Source organism: Motacilla alba, chromosome 2, assembly GCF_015832195.1.
Source record: "Motacilla alba alba isolate MOTALB_02 chromosome 2, Motacilla_alba_V1.0_pri, whole genome shotgun sequence".
Classification (NCBI taxonomy): domain Eukaryota; kingdom Metazoa; phylum Chordata; class Aves; order Passeriformes; family Motacillidae; genus Motacilla; species Motacilla alba.
The window spans coordinates 17,069,546-17,087,092 of record NC_052017.1 but is presented as its reverse complement, the minus strand read 5'-3'; the positions used below and the strand labels follow the sequence as shown (position 1 = coordinate 17,087,092).

The following is a 17,547-nucleotide window of genomic DNA, read 5'->3' as shown; positions in this document are numbered from 1 at the left end:
TTTTTGGTGGACTAACCAAACTGAATTCAGGCATGTGTTAGGACATCATCCTGGGAGCAAACCTACCTGTCTTTCAGCACTGTGAATCTCGTCCAGATGGAATAGAAGCTGGTATAGTTCAATAACAAATGCAGCGGCTGCTTGCCTGCAGCAGAGGTTAGTGAGGACACGAACTCTGAAGGGCATCTCAGGACTGAATACTTTAATTCAATAAATCATATCCTTAAGCCAAGACCAGGTAAGAACGGCAACTAAGATCTCAATATGGCAATAGGCAACTACTCTCAGTGCATGAAGTAAGTGGGAAATCTGCAACCTTTCAAAAGCAAAGCATCTGTGCCAGCATGGCAGATGGCTGGGAGGCACAGGGAAGGAAACATAAAATTCTGTCAAGCACCACGCAGGCTACAGAGCTGGCTTGGGCTTGGAAGCAGGACAGAGGGATACATGTTCCTCTGTACTTTCTGTCTACTTCTGTAGTACTAGCATTGTAGTAAACACAGTCGTTCAAAGGAGAAACAGCATTTTCAAGATAAAGGATTTCAGTTCTCATAAAGGTCAAGGCATACACAGAAAACAAACAGTAAAAACCCCCATGTGTGCATGTTATTACTACACAGCTCAAACTTGCTTTACTGCACTCTACTGCTCATGAAAGGCGGCTCTGTAAAGCAGCTGGTGCTCATGTCGGTCTCACCACTAGACCTAAAAAGCAAAGCTAGAGACTATCTACAGCAGGGATGATCTCAAAAATGTCCCCTCCATGTGTCCATTCAACTGAAAATTTTTCAGTTTACCTGGCTCTGGATTAAAAGCAGTTACACCCCAAGTGGTTCTGCAAACTGAGCCTAGCTAGACATACTTGCTTGAATGAACACAGATTTCAGCTTCCCAGGGCAGATGAGATTCAGAAAGAGTTGTTTCTACTTCAAAGTAAGGAAAATTCCAACTTACTAAGCACTGCCTGGAATTAAAGTAACTTTTTTCTTTTTCTAGACAGCACAAGCTCTGGTTTTCTCATATGGTAGTTCTGATAGCTGGACCTTTTGAACAATGCCCTAAACTCTAGATAGTACCAAGTGTAGCATATTTCAATTCATTAATCTACCATATGTGTATTTTAGTTTTATACACATATATACACACAAAATTAAGTATACGTGTTGTGTGTGTACATATATTTGCTTGTACACATCCAAAAAGTGTACTAATTGACTGGGATTCTTTACAAAGCTAATTAAGTGCACTTCAGTTCAGATAATAATTTATACTGCCATAGAATAACAGCCCATTTCAAGCAACAGCACTAAGACACAGATTAAAAAGCATATAATGAAAAACTTCACAAGACAGAGATGCAAGCTATTTTCACGATGTGTTTTGTTCGTATCTTGAATTTTGTTATTCATAACAACATACATGGAGTTCATAATATTAAATTTAGTCAGAAAAACATTAACAACAAAGAGAAATTGAGAGCTTCCTTGTTTTCTTACAGACCCATTAGCAAAAGCCTCCCCTCTTAACAGCTACATCCTTAAACTGGAAAGAAAGGAAACATCTGCAGGGCTGGTAGCTAGCACAACAGCAAAATATCATGTGATCTTAATTTAGCTAAATTGAAAATTTTCCTTCTCTGTTTGCTCAGAATAGGAAATTCTCTGTCCTCACCTTACAGTGTAATCTGGAAATATAAGAGAGAGGAGACAAAGAAAGCATTCTTGTGCTCCTCAGCATTGAAGAAATTATTATTTCATGCAAGTATTTCATACAAGAATCTTCTCAGCAGTCTAATAGAAGTGGTAAGAGCACCTTGCACAGTCACCAGCTGTCAAGGGCTGGCTTATACTGCTTCTTTCAACCTATAGGAATTTTTTCAGATCCAAGACTATGAGCTGCCCCATGACCCGCCCTGCTTCCTACAAACAGGGAGAGGACAATAAGAAACGCCACCTCTGTCCCCTGCTAAGTACACTACTGCAAAAATAGGAATGAGTGCCAATGAAGTTTGTACTCTTTTTTGCTTTCTAGAATAACCTGGTCTTCACCAAACACACAAGATACCAGATAGTTTCCACTACACTTCCACCACAGTATAAGCACAAGTGTATTTACATGTGAAATAGCTTTGCAGAAGCCTTCAAGAAAATCAAAACCACTGCACAATATAAAATCACCAAAATCACCTGCATAGACCTCATTTCAATAAACTGATGCTGCACACTTGAAACTACTACCAGCCCTGAAACTATTAACGATTTCCTTCCCTTCATAATGTTTTTCTCCACTGCAGCCAGAGACTATGACCCGAATCAAAAAATTACTAACCCTACAAGGGACACAGTTACAATTGACCAAACCACCCAAGGGAACAAACATTTTTCCACAGTTTCTCTGTCCCTATGGCAAACTTCTATGTTGACTAGGCTACTCCAGGATGCAGCTACAATACTGAGTAAGAGCTTTACTGCTTTTGAGCTGAGCAGTGGGACAGTGTACCTGTTCTCTATTGAATGTGAGCATGAGGCTGACCTTCTCTTACTGAAACTACTGAACTTTGCAACCTAAACAGAATATGCTCATTTCTGTTCTAAAATCAAGAAAATGAGGTCATTTAGAAACTAGACACATCACTTCATCTGCATAAAGGCATCATTGTACCTGCTGGTAATTTAAGCTGTTAAGGCTTAAGCTCATTCAGTACTGCACTACGGCAGCACTACTTGGGATTTTATTCCACGTCTCCCAGAAAAGTCTCTTGACCTGCCAAAGCCAAACAGAAGCCTTTGGAAGATCAGGGATTTGATCCTTCAATGTCAAATCTAAACCGTAACCTTAAAAACATGGTTATTGCACATGGGTTGTTATTCCAGAATTTGACTCCATTTGTAGAAGACTTACCTAGACATACTGGGGGAGTTTTAAGAACAATTGCATGGGTCAAGGCTAAATAACAGCACAGGAATTTTAACACAGAGAACACGGCTTAAAACACAAAAGGCCAGTGTGTCAAGATTCCTTACCTCCCCAGGTACACAGCATCCCTCCTCAAAAATAACCTCTAAACAGATCTACATACAGCATGAGATACTCAGTGTTAAAGCTCTCTAATACAGTGACTTCATTAATAAACTCCTGCAAACTCACACTTAAAAACAATGCTGTGTTTCAAGACATTTAATTTCAACATTCTATATAATGCGCACATCAACACACTCTTACGTTTCAAAGTCCTAAACTTGGAAGTGAAAAGGCTTGTCCATTGTAAAGCAAAATAAAATAAAATTAGCATACACAGATGTAAAACCACATATCCAAACACCCAACTTAAATTATGACCAACCTCTGAATCTGTAAACTATTGTGCATATATAACAGAGGAAAAAAAAAACAACCAGCCTTTTCAGTGAATAACTTCTTTTACAAAGATACAATGCACAGGAAAATGCTTAAAAAAGGAGTGTGAAGTCATTAACTTGAAAAAATATATTAAATCTTTATGCTCAGAGATGTCACTAAGAGGATAAAGAGGAGAAAGTTGTCCACAGGATTTTCAGTTTAACTGCAAATCCAAAAGCTTCTGAACATTGACTTATGACATGATCATATGTGACCTGCATATATTTCCTCACAGTTTGCATTGTGCGTGTCAGTAAGAATGGTTGATATAGGTAACGAAATCTACATTTGTTTCCCTGTCTGGAGGCTGGAGTGGGGAGAGAGAAGAAATCTATTTTAACCTAAATCTATTTGCTTATTTAAGAACTACTTGTCTTTGCATGCCTCTATTATTGTGGCTTGAATTACTCACTGTTGCCAAGTTATTTCCCTGTATTTCTGGACATTACAAAATGTTTCTCCAGCAATGTGAATTTCCATGAGTTAAATCACCAGCTGTTTCATGCAATGATTTTACACTTTTTGCTTAAACTGAAAACAGCACACCCTGCACTGCTACCAAGACAGATTTTTATCATATTGCCTCTGTCTCTCTCTGAGGCAGTAGATGAATAGAAGAGCACAGTAAGATAATAAAGATCGCATTTCAAAACCATTATCAGCTGCAACCATCTCAGATGAAATGCAGACACCTTTGTTATTTCATCCTCCAAATGACACACTTGGAAGATGGAAAAGCATTTTTAATGTCACTGGAGATTCTCCAGAGGAAGGGAAATAGCTGCAGTGCAGCAGCTGCTGCAGTACTGCCGCGTTCAGGGGCTCGAACGAAGGTGATGCGAGAGCCAGGCTTGCACTGCAACATCGCATTCTCACACACGCCTGCAATAATGAGCTCCAGCTAAAAGAACAGAAAACAGACACACCTCGGCTGCTAGGTCAGCACATAACAAATCCTCATGTACATCAAAATAGTCTTTGATGAGAAGGTTCCTCCAAGACCAACAACTGCAATGATGAGGTCCACCCTGTGCAGTGAAATATGACCAACTGCAAGTTTACAGAATTTGCAAAATACTTACCCCTGGCTGTAAAACCCAAGATTTAAGTATTTACATGGCTGAAAGAATACTATGATTATTTTTATAGGCTAGGGAGCAGTAATAAGATAAAAAAAACCAAAAACAACTTGATGCAGCTCATCAAAGAACCAATGAGAACAGGACATGAGAAGATCTGATCTGCTCTCCTCGAACTAACAGAAGTCTGACACAGTGCTGACCTATGCTCTGTGCTGGTAAGAAGACAACCTACACTCTCCATTTGTGGTCTACAGTTTCCTATTTAACACATGAAAGAAAGGCATTTGTGATAAAAGGAAGGAAAAAATCCAAAACCACTTTATCACCTACATTATATTACGTACCAGTACACTTCCAACCACGTGAAGCAGTGGAATTTATTGTTTTAGGCTCACTTGCTCTACTGGATCTCATCATGGTCACAAGGTCAACTGACATACCAGACATCTCCAGAGTTCATGAGCTGGAGGCTCATAAAGGACATCCTTACAATGACAGAGGGAGTAGTTCCTATTACATCTTACTGAGGATGAGACTAGTTCATACGTTACTGAGGAAAAATATTACCTAGCTCATCCATACATTCAGTGAGGAACTCAGCTAGCATGCTAAGTTATCATTCCAAGATTACAACTCCATAAACACCTGACTATCATATGAAAAAAAACCCCTGCTTTAACTTTTTAAGGCACTCTCACCCTCTCTTTTTTCTTCTTTAAGAAAAAACACTAAAAATTCCTTGTTTACTAATACCAGACCATATTAAAAATAGGATTAATCATCTATGATACTGTCAGAGCAATCTGGATAAGTACAAGCATAAATTTCCACATAAAGCTGTATGCCAAGGTCCCCCATAAGATACAAACTTTTTACCTACTACTTGGCTTCATTAATTCTACATTGCAGTCATGCTGAAGCTCTGAATTGCCAGTAAGACTGTCACACTTGAATCTACCCCATGTCCCACAAGACAACTGTCACAGACAATATATGCAAGAAACAAGACACTTTGGTACTTTGCCGTAACTCATTTTAAGAAGTATTTTCAACACAGGTAGTGCAGTTCTCCCATGAACAAAAAGTAAAGGATGAAAAACTGCAAGCAATCAAGTTTATTGTCACTGAAGGCTTCCGAGTTGTTCTTTATGGATCACCATGTAATAGTCATCAATTCCATCCAATGTCTGGACTAAAAACCGTAATTCACTGATGTCAAAAGAACTTCACTGATTTACATCACAGAATAATTTTACTTTAAGGGTTTTTGTTTTAGTATGAAACATTGCATATCCCTTGAAAACATTTTAATACACATAACAGTTTGCTGTATCAGAGTGCAAAGGGTAACTGCCCAGCCACAGTAACTTTTATTTCACACCATGAAAATACTTTTTCTAAAATTTAAACCACCATGATAGACAGAAGAAAATATCCCTGCTATTTCATACTTGCTCACTTCCTGTTTTAAAAAATAAGCTTTGGGAAGTATATGCTCCAGAGCCAAGGGAGTGGGTGATGAATAAAAACAAAAGAAATCCTTAGAATGACTGCAACCTAATTTGAGATATTATTAGTGACACAAACTTTAGAGGTCACCCATCTGCTTTCTCACCAGCAGCCTGCTTATGCACTGTGAGGTGGGAAAGGTGGAGAGTAGCACTGCTGTGGGGAGCAGCATGCAGCTCTCCCCAGGCCCGGCAGCTTCCACTTCTGCCACAGCATTTCAGTGCAGCAGGAACAGAGTAGCTGCACTGGAATATCTATCCCATAAACAAACTTCCAGCTTCATTTCAAAGAAAAGTGTCAGCAACAGTTCATTAAATTGTATAGTTTACAGAGCCTGGACTTCAGTTAAAGTAAACAAAACAACCCCAAACACACATAACAACTGCACAATCTACTTAATAAAATCTAGCAAGATCAAACAGTTCAGCACCATTACTACCTCAAGCATGCAATTAATTCAGGGTATACTGATCTAAAGCTTGTTTCTTCTTTTCATATTGGTAAGAAACAGCTTTTAGATTATGTGAACCCTGTTCTGCATTGAGGTGAGGGGGTTTTGGTGGTTTTTGTTTGTTTGGGGATTTTTTTTTTTTTTTTGGTTTGGATTTGGCTAGAGGGGATTTTTTTAAGGGGGAAGTGCTTGGGGTTTGGTTTTGGGTTGGGGGGCTAGTGTTTAGGTTTTTTTAAAACCTTTCACTTCAATACATTCAAAAAGCAATTCTCTTTTCCTTTATTATATCAAAGCTGTATCAAATGCATTTTAAAACTTTGCAGAACTGCCCACATCCTAAACATTTTCTTATTTCTTCTTGATCCCTCTGAAGCCTGGGAAGCAATTGTCATACTGCATTTGACCAGACAGGTGAATTCTTACATAAGCAAATAGATCAAATAGTTGGGCATCTGTAAAAATTAAAAGTTTAACAGAATGTATCATGTTTTCTCTGGTTTTTTTTTTTTCAGAGAAGAATTTCAGAGAATTCAACAGAAGATACTTTTTACCTGTCACATTAACTAGAGTACTTGAAAAACCCAGGCACCATCAATCAGGTTAACAAAAGAACTAAATACCCACAAACAAATAAAACTAAATCCCACCCACCACAGTCACCTTGCAGTGTATTTTCCTGATTAAGAAGCTTCAGTATAGATGTGACATACAGGAGTTGTAGGCATTTTTAAATGGCAGATTATTTCAAAGGACCTCTATGCATAGTAGAAAAAAATTCTGAATCACCCATCTCTAGTAACTGTACTGAAACTGCAACTTTATAAGGATAACTTACCTTACACCAAATAAAAATTAAATAAATTTTCTTCAGTGACTGACTGAATGTTATATGAGAAATACAGGTAATATCTAGAGTAACTTTAAAGTAGTATTACAATTGCATACACTATTTAAAAGGCTTTAGTAATTGGATTCTGTTTTAAAACATTTTCATTCAGAATCCAGGCAATTTTTTTTTTGTCTGGCTTTTTTCTCCTCCGGTTCTACAGCAAAGTAGTGAATTAGAAGTATATCAGTCCATATTAAAAACTGAATACCATCATTTGATTTATTTAATCCTGTATATTAAAAAAAAAAAGGGTAACAACCTCCCCCTCACACTTATTTTAATCCTGTTCATGATCAAGTATTTTGAAATAGCCAAGATGCTCAGTCTTTTTAAAGCAGGAGAGCAATCAGTTTTATATTTATTAACAACTTAGTTTGTCTTGGCATATCTCCCCCTTCCTGTACGTGATATTTACCTTTTTGTGCAATTCATTAAACAAAATCCCTCAAAGCATGAGACTCTAAAGAGAACAAACTAAAGTACTCAAAGTGTTAATAAAGGCAATTATATAGTAAAACCATGTTTTGTATGCTTACTAACTCCAGAAAACTCCTTAGTAAATAGCAGCATTTCTAATAGTTCATCCTCAGTAAGACTGGGGGTGGGGAGAAGAGATCAATCCGAGCCTTTCTGTTCTCCCCTTATACTAAATTACATAATCATCATGTATGCAAGGATAAGCAAACAAACCTGATCGCTCCATGCACAGTACAGGTTACATATGAAGCTCCAGTTGTGATTGATCACGCAGTCCAAAATCCTGAACTGGGCCATTGCTGTGGTGCACAGTGCTGCTGTGCTCTGACTCAGCTTTTGTCCGGGTGATCCTCGAGGATATGAGAGCTATGCAGCAACGACATTCAGGAACAAGGACTTTCCTTCCTGTTCAGTCTCCCTCCCCACCCCAACTATGTGTCAAGTCAACAAGATAAATTGACAGAATTGCATAACATTCTTCAAAATAATACTTCCGAAGCTGACAAATTATGCATTCTGGGGAATATATGGGAAATAAGAACATCCTAAGAAACCACACTAAAGCAAACAAAGGCACTCTCAAACTGCACTTATTCTTTTCCCTACCCCCTTCATTTCTGCTCCTGCTGAAATCAATCTAAATATAAACAATTTAGTGTCATAATTCACACCATATGAATCTTAAAACTTCCTTAGGCATGGTTGTGATGATGGCTCCCCATACTGTAAATGAGAGTCAAAAGCTTAGGATGCTGTTGTGATGCACTAGATAGTTATTTGGATGCTGCACTGGGGTTGTGTTACATGAATGTTTTCCCCTTTCCCTCAGGTGGTTATTCCCATGGTAAGGTGATCTGTCCCTTGTAGCCCCTCCCTTCGCCCCTCCTCACTGGTGTCCCCCTGGCTGCGGCCCTCCGTCCCCGCCTCCCATTCCGCGGGTATAAATGTCCCTTGAGTTTGGAGCTCTCTCTTTTTTCACCTGGAAGCCCTACGATGCAGATGTCCCCTTCCAGCTAATAAACAGGACATCAGAACCACGTGGAGAAAGAGCGCTTCTCGTCCTTTACTTTGTCCATGTAGGATCTGTGCGGGCTTAAATCCCAATCTAGCCGGGGGGATTTACAACCCGAAACCCACGGGTTCCTTCAGGATGCCTCTTTTCAAATAGCCCAATACAAGCAACTTTTCAAAGTTAGGTGAACATCACAGTGTTCATAAAAATTATACAGGTTTATCTACTTTGTACTCTTAAACAGCAGACTTCTCTTTAAACCTGTAAAAGTACTGTGAGCATTGCACAAATATGCTGGCAGCCTTCTGTAATGAAGGATGACAATCCTATAGATCAATGCTGCAACACCAGAGGGATCCTGAGAAGCCAAAGAAATACTGGAAAAGTTTCTTCCTTCCTGTATTCCTTTTTTTTTACTTAATATTCCCATATCCCCCTTACCTAATATTCCCATTCCAAAGTGAGATTCAGAAATACAGGAAATGTGTTTCTGCAGAAACATACACATTTTATCTGGTGACTACACAAACTATTAGACTAGTCACAGAACCAACTTAGAATAACCTGCAATTTAAATGATACAATTACCTAACAACATTCCTGAGATGCAAGAGACAGAAAACTGTCTTGGGAAAAGATGGAGGAAAGGCTACAGGAACAAGTGGCCAATTCACCCCTTGGTTCAGTAATGGCCAAATGACTGAAAAGTACTTCAAATGGCAAAGAAAATGTGTGCTATAAAAGCAGCCTGGAAATAAAACAAACTCGTACATGAGAGTTAAACAAATGGTGTGGCCAAAGAGCAGCTCTGACTTTGAGACAGTTATACAAATAAGGCCTCATTTGTTTTAACCAAACCAAATTAAAAAATCTTGTTCCAATTTCTCATCCAAAGGACCCTGGAAATTAATACCAGAGTCCAAGCCAACCTCTTCCCTTCTTGCCAATGTGAATAGTCTGAAAACTTCCAAGACCTTGTTGTGTACAAAAAAATCTATTCTGGTTCCTTTTAAGAGAGATATGGCAGGAGATCCTCTATTTTCTTTATAATACCTAATTGTGCAAAAAGGAGAACAGCAACACAGCACAAAATGAATTTGTTCTCAGGTGAAAAAAAAATAGAACAATAATATCTCCAGTTAGATGGTCTGCAATGAAGCAGGCAGGGCTGACATGACATGTTGCTGGAAGAAATGTCCTGCTTAGCAACTATTACTAGGTGGAACAGATACACTTCCTCACAAGAGACACCATTAACTATCCAAGCTCGAGAAATCTTGGAGAGGATGTCTGGGAAGGTTTTATAGAGCAGGGGGTTACTGCAGAGAGGCCAGAGCAGACTGAGGCAGTGAAGTCCCCAGGACAGCAATGCTGGAATGAGGAAGGACCTGGCACCCTGCAGGACTGGCAGCAGGGATGCTGGCAGAGCATGTGGGGCAGCCTACACATGGCTGGAAATGCAGCCAGCTGCACATTTGTTGGGATTGTGGAAAAATGCTGTCACCAACTAAATAAGGCAGAGGGAAGAGGGAAAGTAGATCTGGAAAATTAAGAGACGACTGCTGTTCTATACTAAAATCAACATCACCCAAGTTCTTCTTAAACAGTATTTTAGTACAATTTTGCACTGATTGGTTTTACTATCAACTATCTACTTTTAGATTCATCTAATATCACTCCATATTTATTTCCTAAGAAGCACTCAACTTCCTAATAAAGCATTCAACATATTATATTAAAATCTCCTACTGCACAGTATGTTGTTATTTAAAAAACAGCAGTTACAACTCAGAATCAAATTTGTGTAACTCTTTCCATAAGGTCATAAGGCATTACTTACCCTTTACCTTCCATTCATTTTCAAATCTGTTTCAAGGAAATCCTAAATCTATTTTTATCTCCTACAATCTGGACAGTGCTTATACACCATTGCAGCTTATGCAGAAGTGTCTAAATATTGCAGATAAAACCATAAATAGCAATACAGAGCAGCAGGAGAATATTTTCAGAAACAGTCAGTCTTAGCCTGTCAGCTGCTGCCAAAGGTCAGCATTCAAATGCCTGTAAATTCCAGTAGGCACAAGAACGGCCTGAGGACAAGTTGTTTCAAGCCTGAGTCTCCACTAAGGTGTCTCAGGTAAAAGGAGCTCACAAACTGCAGCAAGAGCAGCAGCTTCAGCAGTAAACTGCAATCATTGCTTAAAATGGACTGTCTCAATGTTTTTCTCCAAGTCAGTCTTTATACTTGTAAATTTGAATCTGCTGTTACTGAAAACTGCTCCTGATCATCATCAGCCAGCTTCACAATGCCCTCATTTAGAAGAGATAAATCTCCTTCCTGGCATGATGTTAAATCAAATTCCACTAATTCAGTGCTCTCCTGTTCTAACCTTATTTTCTTTATTGTTAACATGTTTTTTCGGAGACCATTTTTACTCCTCCTAAGCATAGTTACTATGTATGAAACTTCCTTAGAAAAGGAATAAAATCAAGAGAGGTCTTCTTCCCTTTTTGCCTTCAACATTCATTTTACCAATTTTGCCTTTCTTGAAAAAGTTTAATGCAAAAGTAAAACTGAAATAATTTTTGTTGTAAGCATTAGAGTCTTTTAAAGTTTTGCTCAAAATAAAAAAGCAATGCGTACACACTGAATTTTCAATTTGGACATGAATAGAGCATTTAAAGATGCACCCAAGGCATAACTAGAGAATGAGAGATGACATACATCAACAGGCACCAAAGGACTCACTGTCCAGAGACAATTTGAGTTCAGCACTCAATTGCCCAGAGAGCTCCTTATTATACACTGAGCTTTGACTGAAAAATAGATGATGATGACATCCAGGTTTTGAAGTTCTACTGCTGGTCAGCTTTCCGCCCCTTTAAAAAATGAAGGGACCACTTAGAATTGCGAGAACACAATGAAGTTGAACCTCAATTATGCAATTTATTACATTAAAAAAAAATCAAGAGCCTATCCAATATCCTCACATCTGTTGTGAAGTCCAGTGTTCTCTCCTGCTCTTAAAAACCAGATTTAAGATCTCGGTATTTTGAGATAACTAAACTAAAAACAGCTCAGAAACAACTTCCTCAACTCCTTCAGAACTCTCCATCATGCAGATTCTAGAAGGTTAAAAAGAAACAGCAGAAAAGAGGCACAATTTCCCTAAAATTGTGCCCTTCAAGTATCTAGACTTTTCTCTAAAAACTGCAGTGAGCTTTCTGAAACAGAAACAGCTCATACTCACAGAAAGGAAGGGCTTCCATTTCCCTAAAATTCCGGATACTACTTCTACATGAGTAAATATGCAAACCATTACACAAGGGTCAGCACATTCTGGTACACGCTTCACCGTGTGCTGCCAAAGATGCTGTTCTGAACCTGCAACAATTCTTCGAAAGGGTAAAACCTTTACTAACGAAGTGCAGACTGACAATCATGATGGTGAAGCTCTGGTGGAAATGTGGGGGGTTTTCAGCAAATGAAACTGAGAAGTCCACAAGAACAAAAAAGGAAAAATGTGTCTGAATAAAAGGTGTTTTCATTGCTCAGGTCACAAAGACTGACAAGGAAAAAAGTTCCTACAAATCAAATCAACAGCAGGAAGAAGTTGAAATATGATTCCATTCTGAGTTAGTTCCTATCATTGAAAATGTTACAAAAATCTATGAACATTAAAAAAAAAACAAAAAAAGGAAGAAACAGTAAATACAAAAACCATCTCTCTCCATAGTGGAAAAAATTATCTGGAGTGTTTCCTTCCCTCTGTAACAACTCCTTTTTAAGATGCAACACAGTTCATACAGTTAGAAACACAAGAGAACCTTTGGGGGGGGGGGGGGGAATGCAGGGTACAAAGAGTGGCACAGTACCATTTCAGGCTGTTTAAAACATGCATCCAGTCTGCTACAATTCTACTGGTATTTTAGTCGAAAACCTGAGAAACTAAGGGAGTACACAAGATTTATCACTTTTCCTTCAGAAACTAAGGACAAAAGAAAATATCTGAGATTAGCATAACCATCATTTTTCTTCTGCATAAATGCAACTTGTATTTTATCAATGTATAAGCTCATTCGATGAATTCAACAATGTATTTTATGATGCATTTTGTAAACACATCATTCCATTGCCCCGCAAACAAATTCACAATATCTAGATCATATAAAGAGAGTTTTTCTAGTAATTGCTTTAAAAACTCAAGCAGTGAGGTACTCATCAATTTGGCTGCCTAATTCTCCAAAAATTCTCCTGCACCGACTCTCAAGACAACTTCACTATCATATTTGAAGGTGAAGGTGTCCAAGAAGGACATGCAACAGCAGGATTGATCTGTCAAGTGTCAGTATGAGTCACAACATAGAAAAGTCCTTTTCTCTTGAGCAATCAGTTCAGTTCAGCACTTAAGCCCAAGTAATGCCCACTTCCTTGGATTTTAGCCATAGTCATTTTCAGTAGACTAGTCCTGTGTTTCCTTTCTTTAACCAACTTCTAGCATTTCCTTTTCTTTATCTGACCTATTCAGCCACAGATCTCTGTTTCAGCGAACAATCAACATCCAAACAAAACCTGACTTTTTACTAGCTTTAGCTATAGGAAAATATAATTTTGCATGTTACCCCATAAAAATGAATATATTCAAATACACTTTGATTCCTCAAAGTGCACTCTAGTAAAGCAGCTGGCAATCTTTAGAAACTGGAAGCAAACTTCTAACACCGTTCTAATTAAGAAATGCACAGCCAAGTTTAGTGAGGACTGAGTAAGAAATAAAAGCCATATGTACTCTCATGCAAAGTATACTTCTGTCACCCCATTAAGCACTTGGTAACATTTACAGTGTTAACGAGACCAAGCTCCTGAGAACATACAAGTTTACTGAAGCTATCATCACTGCCACCTACAAGCTCAATGTCTCTCAAGAGCGGATCACTTGCTTTCCACCTGCAAGTTCCTGGGTGGCAAATGTACTGCTCCTGTGGAACTTCTTGTTTGTCCAATCCAGTGTACACACAACTACACCGGTTTCAGTGTCCACTTGCTCTCACTATCTTTAGTTTTTATGTCAGCAGAGGATGAAAGCAGCAAAATCTAGCAAAAATTTTACAGAAGTCTATTTGTGAAATGCATTTTAGATCACATAGTACAATTCACCTGGTTATTTTACATAATCTCCAGTCTAAGACAAACATGACAATCTGAAATGTCTCTACATGGTAATTTTTGATGTCCAAGCAAACATGGACAGAAAACACTGCAATGTTTATTCCTACCATAATGCACTAGCCACCACCACCTATTTGTCCCCATGAAAATAGTAACTGTAAGACAGATCGTTAATTCTAGGTTATATCTGAATCTCTAGAAGACAGTGTATACACCAGCAATGATGCAGCCATGATCAGGTTAGAAAGTAGGCAGGTCTTCCTTTATTTTTTTTTCTTTTTTTACCCCCAGGAATGACAGTAAAAGCATCTAAATTAAATCATCAAATGTAATGGCTTTGGTATCAACAACACACACATTTTCTTTAACAGAAGGCTTTTCACTTGCAGTATTAGTGATCCCATCTGAACACACATGGGTTCACAACTGGCTTGAGCACCACCACAGGAAGAATTCTAACAGGGACTTCCTGCTGTCTTTCCATTCTTCGCTACACTGCAGTGCCTTGCAATCAGCTCGGCCATTTTTTGATCCCAGCACAAAGCCAGAACTAAGTTACTGGCCAGCTTAAGACAGGGCTTCAGGATCCTAAAATTTCCATTGTAATAAAATAGAAACCCTACATACATTAGTGTCTATAGAAACACATAGGAAAATACAGTGTTACCTCTAGTGATTACAGAGAAAATCCTTTCAATTTATTTGGGCATTTATTTAGATAGCAAATCTATTATAATACATTTAAGTCTTCTCAATAATCTAGGAATCTCTAAGTACAGTGCTAGGATAAAGCTAATCAGCAATTGCGACCACACTGAAGCACCTTCACTTACAGCCCAATACCCTTATGGAGACCAGGGGTGCTCAGAAGGCTGAACTGTTTGTGTTCAGAGAACTGCCTTCCTGAAAGACAATCCCAGAAAGCAATGCCCATGTCACTCCAGACACAATGCCAGCCTGATCAGAATACAGAGATATTCCAGCTTTCTCTGAATTCAGACTGTAAGAAGAGAACCAGAATTAAAAAATATTACTGTTGGTAAGCACAAGAACTATTGAAATATTAAGACATTTTCATTAAAATCCTCCTACTTCTATTAGAATAGTATGTTCTTGGTACTTGACTACATGGACTACTTCAAAGCACAACTCTGATATACAGAGAATAACAGCAAAATTGTCCTTCAACACCAAGTACAAATTTTGAAGTTAATACAGCCTCACCTAAATGGCAATCAGAACAGCTGAGCTCTTCCTGAAGCCAGCTAAAATAAGAAAAATAAAATCTTCATTAAAATAAAATTACTAGAGCACATACGAAGCAACTTGAGTTTATCAGCTAGCAAAATGATCACATTTGCTTCCTCTCCATTCCTTCTCCCTCAGCTGGAAGGCAGTCCACCAGTGAAATAAGAAAGGGAGTGTACCAGGCTCTCAGACAGAAAGGTAAGCCAACTTCAGAAAGCAGAAGTCTAATCTCAACTACAAGAAAAAAATTCCAAACATTTCTCGCACTTGACTAGTTCACTAACTGAACTGAAAACCAAAAAACAAACCCAGAAAATCAGTTTGGGCATGCTGGAAAACATATAACATGGTAGTATTGATATTGTTTATCACAGAACATCTGTATTTTGCTATTCTTAACATGCAGGGGTTTTTTTCCATTAATAACAAAAATATGTTTTTATTAAATGATAACTTATCCTTACAGATTGGATATCTCTATAGTGGTAAACTTTACCATCTGCACTATCAGAGTCAAAACACTTCAAACTCAGCACTAGTTCTTCAAGGTGTTAGACTTCAGAATGACAATGTGAGTTTCTTTTAGAATTGCTCTCCCAAAATTCAATGATTGTACATATGTTCTAAAAACCATAGGAAAAAAACCTGTAAGTGAACATTATATTCCTTAATATCTTCCTGTAGTTCTCCCACAGAGCAAGAACCCTGAGCTCCTAGAGCAAACCTTGTTAAGGCTGCTGCACCCCAGCTGGCGAGGCCCATGGTGCTGAACACCCTCCTTGGCCACTCCACCTCCACACCAAGAGAGATCTCAAAGTACCTTTCACAGGAGCCCTTCCAAAAGCCTTTCTCCTTTTCCCACCTGTGGGCTCAAATGTAAAGCTTGAGCAGAACTCCCTCTTTGCTAGTGTTACACAAATGCTACAGAGGAAGGTGCCATGTAGAAACACTATTTACACTGAGTTACTCAGTGCAGTCCAGAGTCCTTTGTCAGCACATTTTTTCCTGCAGATGCATGGGCAGGGGACATAGACTCTAAGATCACTAATGAGCAACGTTTTTCACACCTGCACCTCTACTTTCTTTTTGTAGAATGGTAAAGTGTAAATATACCAGTTAACATATGCTACAAATAAAGCTACTCTGGGCTAGGTTTTCAAATCTGTCAGGCAACTTGTATTGATTACAGGCAACAAAATGCAGTACAGAGTCCTCTCACACTCAAGCTACAGAACCCAGCAGAGAAACAAGTATTGCCACTTGTCACTCCCAAGAGAAGAGTTAAATAAAAACAGCTTGTTAACTAATACAGCTTGGTGACTTATGCCTAGCTTTCTCTTTTGACTGTCCCCAAATTTTGAACTTGCACAGTGCCAGAGCCTTGTCTAGAACTTGATGAAGCTTTCATTCACTTGAATGAAGATGAGGTACATCAAACAAACAACAAAATCAAACACCCATGTTCCCTGTACTACAAAATATTTCAGTTTAGACCCTATAACCATGCTTCCATATGCTGCGTTTTCAGAGGCTTTAACTCTGCTCTTCTTAAAAACAACTCAAAGATTGATCTCTGTAATATCCAGTAATCTCTCTAGGCAATTCACATAACTGGAAGAGATTCAAAAATTCAGATTTTCCTTCAGTTTTTCCATATTTTTTTTCTATTAGGAACCAGCCCAGTTTTGCATGAACAGCGTTATCAGAACAGTCATGTGACACAATCTGAAACCAACTTTCATGACTTCCATTCTTTTTTGTTTTATAAAATATGTGGACTTGATCAAAGCTCTTCCCCACCCACCACTGCGCAAATTTCCATCTCTTCTCAAAAGTCTTCATTCATCCAAAGGTAGACTCACTTGGAAGAAAATACCCTTTAAAAGAAGTTAACAAATTTTCCAGGGAGCTTTGGAATTCTAAGAAGGCTTAAGGTTTATTTTAGAAACAAATTAAACATATCAAGTTGCTACATGATAGCAGAACTGCCTTAGGTCTCATACATCTTGTAACTCCCTCTCATCTTCTTTTGTCCTGTCTGATCCCCCGTAAGGGAAAGAATGGTTTTTTGGCAGTCACACATGTGCTGACTGGCCACAACAGCTCCCTCACCTCACCTGCAGTGCAAGGCATTAACCAGGGCTTCGCTTCCATCTACCTACTGAGTGACGCTGAATTTCCAGGCACTTCATTATCTCTGAGACCATCCTCCTGCCTCGATATTTGACCAAAATTGGCCAGGGATCTTCAAGAGCAACTGCAGAGCAGCTAACAGATGGGCAGACTGATGCAATGAACCAAAGAAATCAG

The 17,547-nt window shown here is 38.6% G+C and overlaps 1 protein-coding gene across 8 annotated transcripts in view; it reads right to left on the bottom strand.

Moving 5' to 3' along the window:
* The window catches only part of ARHGAP21 (Rho GTPase activating protein 21), a 114,184-nt gene that overhangs the window by 74,589 nt on the left and 22,048 nt on the right, over nt 1–17,547 (bottom strand). The window contains exon 1 of one of the 8 annotated variants that reach the window (XM_038129639.1): nt 8,021–8,689. The exons of the other annotated variants lie outside the window; for them this stretch is intronic. Coding sequence (XP_037985567.1) covers nt 8,021–8,104 — 84 coding nt within the window. The 5' untranslated portion in view covers nt 8,105–8,689. Of the gene's footprint in view, nt 1–8,020; nt 8,690–17,547 lie in introns of those variants that run through there. 8 annotated transcript variants of the gene reach the window in all.